This window comes from Equus caballus, chromosome 16, assembly GCF_041296265.1.
Source record: "Equus caballus isolate H_3958 breed thoroughbred chromosome 16, TB-T2T, whole genome shotgun sequence".
Lineage (NCBI taxonomy): Eukaryota > Metazoa > Chordata > Mammalia > Perissodactyla > Equidae > Equus > Equus caballus.
The window spans coordinates 47339320-47355210 of NC_091699.1; the positions used below are offsets into that span (position 1 = coordinate 47339320).

The following is a 15891-nucleotide window of genomic DNA, read 5'->3' on the forward strand; positions in this document are numbered from 1 at the left end:
GAAGGAACTGCTTGACTCACCCATTCATATGTGACAATGTTGTTGCCTCGCTCCTGGAAAGGGTTGAAGCCGACCCCTTGCAAGAACTTGCTGTTGGTTGCCTCTCCCATTGAGGAGGCCAAGGCGCTGTCTTCTCCCTTGCCTTTTGTTCCCTGTGATGGGCAGCGGGCACTAGTTCCTGCTGAGCCAAGCTCTTCCACGTCTAGGTCCTGCTCATTGGCTAGGCTCTCCTTCTGAAGGGCTTCATACAGCACATCGGGGTGATTCCAAATCTGATGTTCAAGTGAAAGGAGAGGTGGCATAGGGCAGAGAACAATCTAAAGGTGTCCCAGGGAGTCTGGAGACATGTACCTGCTCAAATATGCAACCCCCACAGCACACACTGTCACACCAGAAATTAAAGTCTCCCAACTCCCTCATAGCCAAAGAGCCTGCACATTCGTTTTCACTAACTAACTCTGATCACCATGACACATGAATGGGAGAGTCCATACCAGAAGGCATGCCAATATGTTTGGTATATTATCAAAAACACCGTGTCCCAAGCATTGCATTCCTATTCAAATAAGAATACAGTCAACTACTTTATGAAACTATGAAACAAAACCAATCTCTCCCTATGGACAAATGTATCTGACTTATAGACGATCAACCACAAGTCATTTCAGGGACTATTCCTGGTAGGAGTTGAGAATTCCCAGGGAGGGAAGTGGGCAGGTAGGAAGGGTATGCTGGCACTGCAGCATCCTCACAGACCTTGTCTGCTTTGGCTTCCTGGCCCTGGTCTAGGACTACGGCTACAAAAGAAATATTTTGAAACCCCACCGGTCCCCAGACACACACCTTCAGCTGACTTATAAAGCAGTGGTCAATTGGGAGTAATACCTAATGGGTCAGCTGACAGATGTCAAAGAAACAGGTCCCTCATGAGGCAACAGGGAGCACTTCGCCAGATCAAAGACAAGTCAGGGTTCATCAACCTGTTCACAAGTCTTAGTGCTAAAGATACCTGGGCCTTGCTATCCACAAACCATCTCAAGTATTATCAGGACGAAAGAGCTCTCAATCTAAGTATAGAATCAAATAGAAGGTACCCTAATAACTTGTCTAAGCTATATATTTCTTGAATCTTGATTATGCTAGCAGTCAAAAGCTCTGCCCCACAATGTTCTCCCTCACCTCCTTTTTCCAAGTGAAAAAACTGGTGAGAAAGAAAGCGATTTCTCAAGTTTGGTATAACAAGTTGTGCAGCTGAGTTGCACAACTGCAAGAGACACCACTTACATTACAGTCTCTGAGTGGCACCCCCAGGAATTGTGCAGTACACAAGCAGCACATTTCTCTTTGGCGCCCCCAATCCTCCAATGCAGTGAATCAAGGTGGCCCCTCTCACTTTATTCTCCCTTTATCAAGGACTCCCAGCAGGAGTAATTCCCTTGGGACCATGTGCATCCTTACTCTGTACCTCAGTATTCCCTAAGACTTCAACACACCTTGCAGCACACACAGAAAGCCTTGAGGGGGTTCAGCCCCAGCCAGCCACTGCTACCACAGTCCCGGAAGCGGTCCATGAACTGTGTGTACAAATCTCGCTGGATCTTGGAGAGCCGCACCAGGATCACATTTTCTTCCTTGGCAGGGAGATGAATCTTCAGCACAGTGTGGCCTCTCCTACAAAGGTAAAGATCAGAACTGACATGGCAGTGTGGCCAGGAGGTGTCAGTGCAGGATAAAAACAGAACCCTGCACTTCTGCCACACTTTCCTCTCGAGGATCTCAACATTCACAGCAGCCTTGCAAAAATAAGGATTGGTTCACCAACAATACAGAAGAAACTCATTTTAAGGATGAAAACTAAGGCAAAGAGGCAGCGTGACGTGTCTTAGGTCACTGACTGGGTGAGAGAAACCAGGGGAACTCCAGGTTCTTACCCTGATCTAGGGCTTCTTCTTTAATCTTTCTCCCATATGCCACGTTAACAAGGGAAAACGAGGGGAATGCTTTAGATTAGCCTAAGCTACATCTATTGAAATGCTGAAACTGGCAAGGCCATATCCCCTAGAACCACCACTTCTATTCTTTCACCCAAGTCAACAGAATGCTAGCTCTCTCTTGCTTCTCTCAACAAGGCAGGTATCCCTAGCAACTGCAAAGATTAACTTCTGAGAGAAGCATTTCTAGGCCAAACTTTCACAGGATTAAAACAGTAGTTACCCATCAACCGCTAGTTATTCAGGAAAAGCGATTCAGGAAAAGCAAAATTTTACTATTGCCCCACTAGGAAGGGGCCCTCTCACTGTTAAGAACATTCTCCTTCAGGATAGCCTTGGCATGCTGTTGTTACACCACGGGATCTCTAAGGATTCAGAAAGCAGAGCCCTGAGGATGGCTCACCTCTGCACAAAACCCTCCAGGAGGCTGTGCAGGACATGGCTCCGGTACCGCATGAGACGGACATCCTGAGGTGTGCTGTCAATACACTGCCCATTCAGGATGGGGCGTTCAAACATGTTGCTGAACTCCTGCCGGGTGCCGAGGAAGTCTGGGCGCACAAAGTCCACCATACACCAGTACTCAATAAGGTTGTTCTGCAGGGGGTACCCGGTCAGCACCACCCGACGGCGAGAGCGAATGTTCTTCAGGGCCTGCGAGGTGCTGGCCTGGCAGTTTTTGATGCGGTGTCCCTCGTCACAGATCACCACATCAGGGCCAGGGCGGCATAAGGCCTTCTCAAACTCTAGGGAGGGAAGAGGATCCGGAGTCAGAGGGTGAGAGGGCCTGCTCTTAGTCAACAATATGAGAAGTAGGGGTGCACCCTGGAGGAGACAGAAGAAATGAAGGAAGCAGGAAAGCAAGAGTCAGCCCCCATTGGTGAAAGGGAGCCAGCCATCCAAGCTCCTGCACATTTGGTATGAGACATTAACTTGGCCTGTTGACTCTTGCAGTAAATATCCCTTTTCTCCCTTTCCTTTCTCTATTTTTTTTTCCTTTAGGCTAAGAGCAAAACTGACTTGCATTCTTAGGGCTTACACTAAGTGGGCAGCAGAAAGCATGACCTTACAGAGTACCAGCCTAGGATTAAAAATGAGTCTAGATGAAACTGATAGGAATAATCCAGACACTTTAGTCGGCTCTCACCATTGGCAGCATCGTGGTGCCACCTGAGGGCCAGCTGGTGTGAGCTAGCTAAAAGACAAGATCTTCTTGGAGTTACTCGCCAGTCATTGCTAAATGGCAAATTCATCCCAGCTCTACCACAGAAACAAACCTAGAACAAACAATCTCATAGATGAAGAGACCTATAAAACGAAACAGCTTGTGAACTCTAAAAAAACGTTTCTTGCCCAAATAGGCAAAGGCCCCTTAGAAGAGCAAGTAGAACTAGAACTATGAGATGAATGGCTTTCACTCAAAAAAAAAACCTGGGATAAATTCTTTTTTTATAAATTCACAAATAATATTATTACTACTCTGTATATTAATGATTTAAATATTTTATAAATACTTTCCAAATGCTATCTCAGAATATCTCTAGGAAGTGGTAAAAGAAGCTGTTACTCTCCCAAGTGTTTTGTGAGAGAAACAGGGCCAGACAGGCAGGGTAGTCTTCCCTGAGCCAGTCTGTGGCCTGGCCTAATCAGAATTCCACTGCCTGCAGAGAAAGCATCCCACTTATCTTGGGGATCAAGATTTCTGTTTCATAACAACACAACTCACATCAATAATGCTTCACTTTTGACTAGGTCCTATTTTTTTTTTCCTGAAACACGCCTAAGAGTACTCCCGGGATAGGTTGCCCACCTCTCCGAAACTCCTGTTGTCTATCTTCCTCATCCAGATCAATGATGACCGGGTGAGAACGTTTCTTGGTTTTCTTCGGTCTACCTGTGGCAAAGGATTTCTTCAGGGTGAGGAGTCTGTACATTTCATACCCCATCAGCAGCACCCCACCCTCTGACACCCAATCAGCCATCACTTTAGCACGAGCTGCCATTGTCCTGCAAGAGTGAACAGAGAGAAAATATTATTACTTCCACTGCTCCCCAGGAAGAATTTCTCACAATCAAAGCTGCTTTGATGTATATTCAGAACTTCTTATTGCCAAATACTTCATGTGGCAGCAGCACAGGGCTAGTCAGCTGCCCAAGAACTCTCCCAGTATCCTAAAGATACAATTGCTCTAAGGATGAACTGGGTCACTGATGAGGGTTAAACAGCAAAAAACAGAAATTCAATGGCACAAGGCAAACAAAAGCGACAACCTCCTTGGATGTACACACATGACTACAATTCTACATTTGAGGGAGAATTTCAAGTCATTCCTATAATAAATACAAGGTAGTAAAAGCAAAGGCAACATTCTGCATTTAACCTGCCCAAGCTGCAGTAAATAAAGAGCCGAAGATAAGCAGTGAAGGAGTTAGAGTAGCAGAGACCAGATTGACATTCAGCACAGTCCCTCTACTCCTCAACAACTGAGCCCTGGCTGTCTTTCATTAACTGCATGAGGACTAACAGTCCTGAAATCTAGGAAAGAAGAGCAGGTGATCAACCACCTTTGGGGCCACTCACACTCTCCTCATTTTGATGTGTGTGACCAATCATCACAAAAGGCAGCCTTTGAAGAAAAGAAAGTCTACCTTCTCAATTATCCATTGAGGTTAGATTTTTGGAAGTCAGGTTGAACTTATGGAATGGAAAAGAAGTTTATTTAAATCCAAAACAAACAAAGGTTTGCACCTTTCAAAGCTTGGAAGTTGTACCATTAAAGGTCAACTGTAGATTGGTGCTTAAAAGAAGAGACTGATGATTAGGTTTCTAAGAAAAGAGAAATGTAAAAGGTGAAAAGTTAGAAAATGGAAACTTTCACTTTATCACGTTGAATTTTATTACTATATACATGGGAAAATGTGACCATGCACACATATATTTCAGGGTATAAAAGCTGCTTCAAGCAGAACACAAGAAATTTCACAAGCTACTTAACTTTGACTTTACTGAGAAGCTAGGTTGAGAAAAAAATGAGTAGCAAGAAGAAAGAGAGGGACACATCAAGAAACCAAAAGGAATCTTGGAGGACAGGGCACATATCCAAACAAACTGCCATGACATCAGGATCCCGGAAGAAGTCTAAAAGGAAAGGGGCAGAGAGGAGGGGGCAAGCCACCTACTTGTGCTCATCATTCAAGATGTGAACTTTAAAGAACCGAGGCTGAACTTCTTCAGGCTTGTTGTCAGCTGGAAGGGCTTCAGGAGCTGGCAGCCACATGTTGAACTCTGCCAGCCAATTCTGAAGAGTATTAACCTGTCAGAAGGCCAAGTCCAAAAAAGAGAGTTTTAAAGAACAAGCTGAGAGCTGAGCTCATCAAGTTTTTCAGTGCCCAGTAAGGCATTAACCCAGAGCTCTTCAGAGGGGTGACTAAGTGGTGCCTTCCCAAACTCTTACCGGCACAATGGCAAGGACAGTTTTGGCTGGTGTGTGGCGGAAGAGGACATCGATGAAGGAGATCACTTGCAAAGTTTTCCCCAGACCCATGCTGTGGGCCAGGATACAGCCAAAGCCACTACTGGTCTTAAACCTCTCCAGGGACTCAACCAGGTTATCATACAGAAACCGGATCCCACCAATCTGACAAGGGACAAACACAGACAAATGTCAGAGGGACTGGCAAAGACCATGGCTCTAGTTTTACTCACTTTGGAACTAGTAGGAATTAAGTAAATAAGCAGACATTATACTAGACAGCTGATGTGGACAGCTATAGAAGTTTCCCTGTACCCTTACTAGTCTATTGGCTGGTGATAATCTTCTTGGAGAAAACACAGAGAAGCAGTCACCTGGTACAACGGCCCATCTGAAACAAGAATCTGTAGTACCAAATTCCTAACAGGGTCTTCTATTCAGCCTTGGGCTGGCTGCCTTTGGCTGCTCATCTTGAGGTAGCCCATTCCATGAGGAGCAATTCTTATTGTCAGAGTTCTTATATTGAGTCAACCTCTGTGTTCATGAAATTTTCACTCACTGGTTCTGGTTCCAGGCTCTGGGTCAACACCAAATACTCTGTTCCCTCCTATCAGAAAGTCCCTCAGACTTCTGACTCTCACAAGTCTTCTGGAGCCACAACTTCCTAATCAAAGCACTGCTCTCCAGAGAGCATCTCAGTCAATCTTGCATATTTCACAGAAGGAGGATCAAGATTATTAAGCAAAGGGGCTGGCCCCGTGGCCAGGTGGTTAAGTTCACACACTCTGCTGCAGGCAGCCCAGGGTTTTGTCAGTTCAGATCCTGGGCACAGATATGGCACTGCTCATCAAGCCATGCTGAGGCAGCATCCCACATGCCACAACTAGGACCCACAACTAAAAATATACAACTATGTACCGGGGGGCTTTGGGGAGAAAAAGGAAAAATAAAATCTTAAAAAAAAAAAAAAAAAAGATTATTAAGCCAAGAGATCCAGTGCCTTCTACATGATAGGGCAAATCTGAGGCTTGACCCTTCCCATTCATTAGGAATCCTAAAGCAACAACTGCTAGAAGGAAGGATCAGGCCTTTCCAATAGCTGCTTGTGGTACCAACAAGTACTTCACAGGCTGCAAAGTAACAACTACCAGCAGGTGATGTCCGCTGAAAAGGACAGGAGAGTCAAGATTTGCAGTACCTGGTGAGGTTTCACTGCCCGTGCCAACTGTGGGGCCAGGAAGACATTCTCCTCCTCCGGAGGGTGGTTCAGGTTGACAAGGACCCGCCCCAGGGCATCACGCTGGTTTAAGACATCATTCACATGGGTGCCACCCTTCTCCTCTTCCTCATCCTCCTCACTGACGGACTCACTGCTGTCCACAATGTGCAGAGTGTCCTCCTCTCCAGAGCTCAGTTCAATCACCTCTGAGGCAACCAACAAAATAAAACAAAATAAAACCCAGGGAGCAAAGATAATTTACTGTCCATTGTTAAAGCAAAAGAGCATGGAAACAAAGTTAGAACTTGTCATCAGTTAGGAAAAATTTGATTTTTATTATTTCTCTCTTTCAACTTCAAGCTAAGACAAGGGAAAAACTTACATTTACCAAGGAGACTCAGGGAAATTTGTCACAGTCAGACCCCAAACTGAATGAGGAAGAACTGAACTCTTTTCTATTCAAAGGTATAGCCAATCTCTCAGGGTGAACATTGGGTCAAGAGGAAGCAGAGGCACCTCTGGCTCAATCTTACCATCTCGACTGCTTTCTTCATCTTCACTGCCACTGCTACTGTCCAAACAAATGACTTCTTGGGCCAAGACCCGAGGAGGCAGTTGGGGACCATCATTTGCTCTTAAGACAATTTCCTCTAGGAAAAGAAAGATGGAAGGGAATGTCAAAACCATATTTAGCTCAAACATATTTCCAAAATTGATTCACCACCCCTCCTCCTTTCTTGCTCTCAGGGGGACTGTCCCCTGAGGAGAGAAGTAGAGGACATCTCAGAAACCTCAGCCCTCATTCCAAATTTACTTCCTGGTATCCACCTGATCACTAGAAAAGGTCCTAATCCTTTAGCATATTAAGATTCAAAGTTACGGGGGGAAAAACCTAAATAAGATCAATTTCAGGCGTATATTTTTATCCCTCTTAACTTTTTAAATGAGACCCTTCTGATTGGGTGCTCCCAAGAAGCTGAATGACACAAAAGGATTCCTGAGAGACCATGATCTTATTCCAGATCTGTCCTTGACCACTGTACATGCCAAGGGCCTCTTCTCCCTGTTCTTCAGGGCCCTTCCTGCCACCTCTACTACCTACCAGGAAGGAATTCCAGGGGAACAGTGGGAATGGGGGCTGCGTAATCCTTCCTCTGCTGCTCCAGGCGTTTCCTTCTTTCCAACTCTTCCTGTTGTGCTGCTTTGGTAACTGGCTCCAATTGATCCTCCCGTAGTAGCTTTCTAAACATTAAAATAAGAGAGAACACTGCGATTCACTTGAGATTTGGACAATGTAATGTCAGGCTAAATAGGGAAATCATCAGTACTGAGCTCAGAGAGCTGAGGTGAGAAGAGAAAAGGAGAAGCCACATCACTCACACTACACCCATGCAATGGGCAAGGTTAAAAAAAAAAAAAAGATACTTTAAGACTCAGGTGGTTCTGGGCTAACATATTTTTCATATTATTTAACTTCCTGACAGATGCTCCTGCCTACTCATCTCTGCACATAACAGATCAAGAATAAACTAGAGTAATGTGAGATTTGTAAAGCTGAAAAGCAGTATTAAATAATAGATTTGTTACATAGGAAAGTAGGATTACGGATTCTACATCCTTATTTCCCAAACTTAGAGTAATATTTTCAAGTTGTCATTATGTTTAAAAACAAAAAAAGATGAGGGTAGAAACAGAAAAAGATATCATTTATCTTCTTTCAGCAGCAAAATTATTTGGTAGAAGGAAGGACTGTTGGGGATTTGGATAGTTAAGGAAGTTCACATCTGCTGATTTCTTAGCTCAAGGAAGAAGCTCTGCTTTGGACCATAGTCCCTGGCCAACTAAAGTTGAGTTCCAAGAAGATGAACTCCTCTTGTTTTGACATAAGGAAAAAATAAAGGAAGAAACGAGTCCAACCAGAGCATCCTATCATCCCTGGGCTGCTTCCCAGGGCCTCCATAGAGTGAGACATTCCCTAGCAGTATTTGAGTGCCATCCACATCCACCACGCATCCTCTGACACTCCCAGACCAGTGATCCTGAGCTGCATTTTCACTATTATTTGGGGCACACAGCTTATACTTTTCTCCTTTGGGAAGAAGAGTCTCCTCCTCATACTAGTCCTTCTGCTACTGACAGCCTTCAAATGAAGGTAATACCTCTATTCTCTCTCTTCTCCTCTTACCCAGAGCACAGCTCACCGTATGTTTCTCCTCATGTGGGAGGGTTTCTGAGCTCTCTTCTTTTTGGGGTCCTCAGAGGCTAGGCTCTTGCCTTGGTGGCGCTTAAGCTGCTCTGAAGGCTCAGACTGAGATGAGGTAGTTGAAGTGCACCGCGGTGGCTGCTGCCCATCTTCCTCCAGCTGGGCACACTCAGTGCCACACATGTCTTCCAGGGATGGGTCTGAAAAGACAAGGGGAAAGAGGTACCAGGGACCAACCTGCACTGGGGGAAAAAATGGGTTCTGATGCCAGACACACCTGGGTCCAAATCTCAATTCAGCAATTTACTAACTGATGATCTAAGGGAAGTTACTTACCACTCTGAACCTCAATGGACTTATCTATAAAATGATGGTAGTGATGCCCATACATCAGAGCTGTTGACAGGACTAAATAGTGTGCATGCCTAGAACCCAGCCTGTCCCAGAGTAGGCTCACAATAAATGATAGCCATCACGCTTGCTATAATTTAGCACTATGATCAGAGTGGCGAAGCTTCTTGGCCTGAGACTGCTCAGAAAGGGACAGCTGGGTTCCAAATACAGCTCACACTCACTTGTGTGACTCCAAGCAAGTCTCATCAGCAAACAGGGAGAATACTCCTCCTTTCAGTGTCTTAAAATGTTCACTCATTCAATTCAGCAATCATTTAATGAGGGCTTACAACATGGCAAGCACTGTCCTAGATGCTTCAAGGGATATTTATAAGACTCCTTCCCTTCAAGGAGGTTGTTTTCTAGACATAATAAAGCAAAGTGTGCTAAACAGGAGGGGTAGGCCAACTGACCTAAAGAGCTTAAAAGTTTAAGATACCACTTTCAGCCAGAGGTAATTAGCTAAACCAAGAATAACTGTGTTAGGGTCATAGGAATATGAAAGAGACTATTTCGTGGGATGATCACACAAGAAACTATAGGGGAGGTAAAATGGGAGTGAGGCCTTGAAAGCTAAGCAGGATGTCTAAAGAAACTGCACTAGGGACAGGGGGAAAAAGGGAAGAAATTCCTGGCAGAGGGAATGTCATTTGTGACATCAAACACCAGCAAGGACTGGGGTTGGAGTAGGAAAGTCGAGTGCACATCCCTCTCCTAAGTCAGCTGAGCAGCATTCTGTTCACTAGATGGGCAGGCTTTGAGTCACACAGACCATAAGCCTGTCCCCAAATCCACCAAAGCCTCCCAGATACACACACTATACAACCAAAAGGTCTTTCCCAAAGGTAAGAAGAATTCAAAACTAGAACATAAATGCTATAACTCAGGTGCTCTAGTCAATGCCACTTGGCTCTCAGTCAGGAAGGACTCGGGAAGTTTGGGGGTTTTTGTTTGTTCATTTGTTTTTTTTATTGAGTTCATAAGAGTTTACAACATTGTGAAATTTCAGTTGTACATTATTACTTGTCTGTCACCATATAAGTGTTCCCCTTCACTCCCTGTGGCAGCCCCCTTCCCCTGGTAACCACTGAACTGTTCTCTTTGTCCGTGTGTTCATCTTCCACAAATGAGTGGAATCATATGGTGTTTGTCTTTCTCTGTCTTGCTTATTTCATTTAATGTAATTCCCTCCAGGTCCATGTTGTTGCTAATGAGATGATTTTGACTTTTTTATGGCTGAGTAGTATTCCATTGTGTATATATACCACATCATCTTTTTTTATTTTTTAAGATTTTTATTTTTCCTTTTTCTCCCCAAAGCCCCCCAGTACACAGTTGTGCATTTTTAGTTGTGGGTCCTTCTACTTGTGGCATGTGGGATGCCACCACAGCGTGGCCTGATGAGTGGTGCCATGTCCGTGCCCAGGATCTGAACCGGCAAAACCCTGAGCTGCCAAAGTAGAACGCTTGAACTTAACCAGTCGGCCACAGGGCCGGCCCCTATACCACATCTTCTTTATCCTGTCATCAGCCAATGGACACTTGGGTTGCTTCCACGTCTTGGCTATTGTGAATAATGCTGCAATGAACATACGAGTGCATAAGTCATTTTGAATTGTTGATTTCAAGTTCTTGGGGAAAATACCCAGCAGTGGGATAGCTGGTTCATACGGTATTCCTATTTTTAGTTTTTTGAGAAATCTCCATACTGTCTTCCACAGTAGCTGCACCAGTTTGCGTTCCCACCAGCAGGGTATGAGGGTTCCCTTTTCTCCACAACCTCTCCGATATTTTTTATTTTTTGAGTTGGTGGTTATAGCCATTTTAACAGGCATAAGGTGACACCTTAGCATAGTTTTGATTTGCATTTCCCTGATTATTTGTGGTGTTGAACATCTTTTGATGTGCCTATTGGCCATCTGTATATCTTTTTGGAGAAATGTCTGTTGATATCCTCTGCCTGTTTTTTGATCGGGTTGTTTTTTGTTGTTGTTATTGTGTGAGTTCTTTATATATTATAGAGATTAACCCCTTGTCAGATATATGATTTGCAAATATCAATTGGTGGGCTGTCTTTTTGTTTTGATCTTGGTTTCCTTTGCCTTGCAGAAGCTCTTTAGTCTGATGAAGTCGCATTTGTTTTTCTTTTGTTTCCCTTGTCTGAGAAGACATGGTATTCGAAAAGATCCTTTAAGATCAACGTCAAAGACTATACTATCTATATTTTCTTCTAGGAGTTTTATGGTTTCAAGTCTTTGATTCATTTTGAGTTTATTTTTGTGTATGGCGAAAGATAATGGTCTACTTTCATTCTTTCGTGTGTGGCTGTCCAGTTTTCCCAATATCATTTATTGAAGAGACTATCTTTTCTCCATTGTATGTTCTTAGCACCTTTGTCAAAGATTAGCTGTCTGGAGACGTGTGTTTTATTTCTGGGCTTTCAATTCTGCTCCATTGATCTGTGTGCCTGTTTTTGTACCAGTACCATGCTGTTTTGATTATTATAGCTTTGTAGTACATTTTGAAGTCATGGATCATGATACCTCCAGCTTTGTTCTTTTTTCTCAGGATTGCTTTAGCTATTTGGGGTGTTGTGTTGCCCCATATAAATTTTAGGATTCTGTGTTCTATTTCCGTGAAGAATGTCACTGGGATTCTGATTGAGACTGCACTGTTGAATCTGTAGATTGCTTTGGGTAGTATGAACATTTTAACCATGTTTATTCTTCCAATCCATGTGCATGGAATATCTTTCCATCTCTTTATGTCATCATTGATTTCTTTCAATAATGTCTTACATTTTTCATTGTATAGCTCTTTCACCTCCTTGGTTAAATTTATTCCTAGATATTTTATCTTTTTGTTGTGATTGTAAATGGGATTGTATTCTTGAGTTCTCTTTTTGTTAGTTCATTATTAGAGTATAGAAATGCAACCGATTTTTATAAGTAGACTTTGTACCCTGCAACTTTCCTGTAGTTGTTGATTATTTCCATAGTTTCCCAATGGATTCTTTAGAGTTTTCTATAATATAAAATCATGTCTGCAAACAGTGAGAGTTTCACTTCATTTCTTATTTGGATTCTTTTTATTCCTTTTTCTTGCCTAATGCTCTGGCCAAAACCTCTAGTACAATATTGAATAAGAGTGGTGAGAGTGGGCATCCTTGTCTTGTTCCTGTTCTCAGAGGGACAGCATTCAGTTTTTCCCCAATGAGTGTAGTGTTGGCTGTGGGTTTGTCATATATGGCCTTTAATATGTTGAGATGCTTTCCTTCTATACCAATTTTATTGAGAGTTTTTATCATAAATAGATGTTGGATCTTGTCAAATGCTTTCTCTCCATCTATTGAGATGATCATGTGGTTTTTATTCCTCATTTTGTCAATGGGGGGGTATCACATTGATTGATTTTCAGATGATGAACCATTCCTGTGTCCCTGGTAGAAATCCCACTCAATCATGGTGTATGATCTTTTTGATGTATTGCTGTATTCAGGTTGCCAATATTTTGTTGAGGATTTTTGCATATATGTTCATCAGTGATATTGGCCTGTAGTTTTCCTTTTTTTTTTGTTTTTAAAGATTTTATTTTTTCCTTTTTCTCCCCAAAGCCCCCCCAGTACATAGTTGCATATTCTTCGTTGTGGGTCCTTCTAGTTGTGGTATGTGGGACGCTGCCTCAGCGTGGTTTGATGAGCAGTGCCATGTCTGTGCCCAGGATTCGAACCAACGAAACACTGGGCCGCCTGCAGTGGAGCACACGAACTTAACCACTCGGCCACGGGGCCAGCCCCTCCTTTTTTTTTTTTTTTTAAAGATTTCATTTTTTTCCTTTTTCTCCCCAAAGCCCCCCAGTACATAGCTGTATATTCTTCGTTGTGGGTCCTTCTAGTTGTGGCATGTGGGATGCTGCCTCAGCATGGTTTGATGAGCAGTGCCATGTCCACGCCCAGGATTCGAACCAACGAAATACTGGGCTGCCCGCAGCGGAGCGCTCGAACTTAACCACTCGGCCACGGGGCCAGCCCCTGTAGTTCTCCTTTTTTGTGTTGTCCTTGTCAGGCTTTAGTATCAGGGTGATGTTGGCCTCGTACAATGTGCTAGGAAGTATTCTTTCTTTCCTAATTTTCTGGAATAGTTTGAGAAGAATAGGTACTAAATTCTCTTTGAAGGTTTGGTAGAATTCTCCAGGGAAGCTGTCTAGTCCTGGACTTTTATTTTTTGGGATGTTTTTGATTACTGTTTCAATCTCTTTACTTGTGATTGGTCTGTTCAAATTATCCATTTCTTCTTGATTCAGCTTTGGGAGGTTGTAAGAGTCTAAGAATTTATCCATTTCTTCTACATGGTCCAATTTATTGGTTAGGAAGTATGGTGTTTTTGGTGGGATTATTTTTGTTTGTTTTTAAGTAAACTTTCAAGTTTATTTGGATTTCACCAGTTTTCCACGAACATCCTTTTACTGTTACAGGATCCTATCCAGGATATCATTTTGCATTTAGTTGTCATGTCTCCTTAGTGTTCCCTAAATTGTGGCAGTTTCTCAGCCTATTCTTGTCTTTCATAAGCTTGACACTTTTTTTGAAGAGTACTGGTGAGATGTTTTGTACTGTCCCCCAGTCTGGGTTTGTTTGATGCTTTCTAATGATTAGATTAGGGTTACGGTTTTGGGGGAAGAATACTACAGCAGTAAAGTGCCTTCTCATCACATCACATGATAGCAGCAAGACTTAGTACTGGTAATACTAAACTTAATCGCTTGCTTAAAGTGGTGTCTGCCAGATTTCTCCACTGTAAAATTACTATTGTTCCTCTTTCTATATTTTACTCATTAGAAGCAAATCACTAAGCCCAGCCCACAGTCAGGGGGAAGAGAATTAAGCTCTAGTTCCTGGAGGAAAGGGCATCAAAGAATTCCTGGATTTATATTAAAACCATGTACAAAAAATTGTTTGGTAAGGCAGGACTTTGAGGCTTTGAGGATGCAAATATCCTGTTTCTTAAAAGGTTCCTCTACTAATGTTAACATTCATCAGTGGATCTTACCTGCAACAATTATTACTACGGTATTGTAATGGTGATTTTCTATTACACTCTTTGCTTTTTACATTTATTACTTGGAAGTCTTCTGTAAGGGAAATTTGTCCCTTCTCCCTCATTTATATATTCAACATTTATGTCAGTATGCATTGAAGTGTCAGTGGGGTGAGAAACACTCAATTCTGTAGGCTTTGATAAAGTGAGGCAGGGTTGCCACAGATCTCAATGAGTGAACCAGTAAACTCATGTCCCCAAACTGAAAGAAAGACGTAAGAAAAGACCTCATCCTAGGCATGCAACCAACAAAAAATAACAAATGGGCCGTCTCACCAGTCAGTGGCCGAGTCAGGGAATCATGAATATACCAGACATTCCGTTACTTCTCACCTTCTGTGGCTTGGTGTGGCCCCCTCCTCGACCTATTATCATTCTGGTTCCTTATGATCTTTTCCATACTGATGCCAGATTCTAGAACAGCATGGAGATGGAAACCAAGAGATAACAGAGCATAAGGGTTCAGTATGGACACTGAAGCCAGATCGCTAGGGTGTGAACACTAGCTCTGTCCCTTACTATATACCTTTCTGTTCCTCAATTATGAAAAGAGAATAACAACTGTACTATTATTACTCAGCCTCGGAGGGCTGTGGTGATGATTATATGAGATAGCCTAAATAAAGTGCTAAAACAATGACTACATACAACAGCTGCTGCTTTTACTATGATTTCTGGTTTCTTATTTCTTTTCTTCCTTACAATAACAGTACAAGGTGAGTTCTGCTCCCCTCATTTTAAATACGAAAAACCAAAGCCGTAAAAAGTTAAAAAGACTTGCCTATGGGTATATAGGAAATAAATGGGGAAACAGGAGCAGACAGTTAAGAGAACAAGCTTTGTAGTCAGGCAGCCCTGGTGTGGAATCCTTGCGTTGAAGCCTCTCTGTCACTTACTAGCTCTGTGTTCATGGGTTCAACTTCTCTGAGCCATAGTTTCCACATCCGTAAAATGGGGATGTCAATAGCACTTTCATGGAAAATATTATTCTTAAACCCAGGTCTGCCTAACTCCATACTCCCAACCACTATGAACAATCTGGGAGCACACAAAGCTCTGGGGCTTAGTCAGCCATACTGGGTAGCAGTATTTATTTGTATAGAGAACTAAGACTTCAATTATATACCCTAATCAAAGATCGGAAATAAGAAAGGAAAGGGGGAAGCCGAAATGACATGTGCAAACTGCATTTTGTTGTCAAAAAATGAGTGTTTCTTACAAACATACACATGCACACTCCACATGAGGCTGCAGACCACAGCTTTATTCTAAACCTCTCCACATGAGATTGCCACAAACCAGCTACTGTTGACTCTCCTATCCCCTGCTTTTCGTTTAGACTAACACACATTTGAGCATCTGTTATATACCAGGCCCTGTGCTAAGGCACAATGGAACAGTCCACACAGGGAAACACGTATACAGTGTGGTGAGTGCCTAAGAGCAACAACACTTTGGGAAAGGATACCTAACCCACCCTTGCCTAGGGCTGGGCATGGAGGCACTTCCTTGGGAA

At 43.0% G+C, this 15891-nt stretch overlaps 1 protein-coding gene across 8 annotated transcripts in view; it reads right to left on the reverse strand.

The window, feature by feature from the left end:
• The window catches only part of RAD54L2 (RAD54 like 2), a 176221-nt gene that overhangs the window by 51967 nt on the left and 108363 nt on the right, over positions 1–15891 (reverse strand). For 6 of the 8 annotated variants that reach the window (XM_070237544.1, XM_070237543.1, XM_070237545.1 and 3 more), the window contains 10 exons: positions 8885–9086; positions 7786–7925; positions 7217–7333; positions 6663–6889; positions 5447–5629; positions 5172–5305; positions 3802–3998; positions 2395–2737; positions 1494–1671; positions 21–272 (listed from right to left, as the gene is read on the reverse strand). In XM_070237544.1, coding sequence (XP_070093645.1) covers positions 21–272; positions 1494–1671; positions 2395–2737; positions 3802–3998; positions 5172–5305; positions 5447–5629; positions 6663–6889; positions 7217–7333; positions 7786–7925; positions 8885–9086 — 1973 coding nt within the window. Of the gene's footprint in view, positions 1–20; positions 273–1493; positions 1672–2394; positions 2817–3801; positions 3999–5171; positions 5306–5446; positions 5630–6662; positions 6890–7216; positions 7334–7785; positions 7926–8884; positions 9087–14708; positions 14790–15891 lie in introns of those variants that run through there. The other 2 variants (XM_023621233.2, XM_023621238.2) reach the window with 2 other exon arrangements.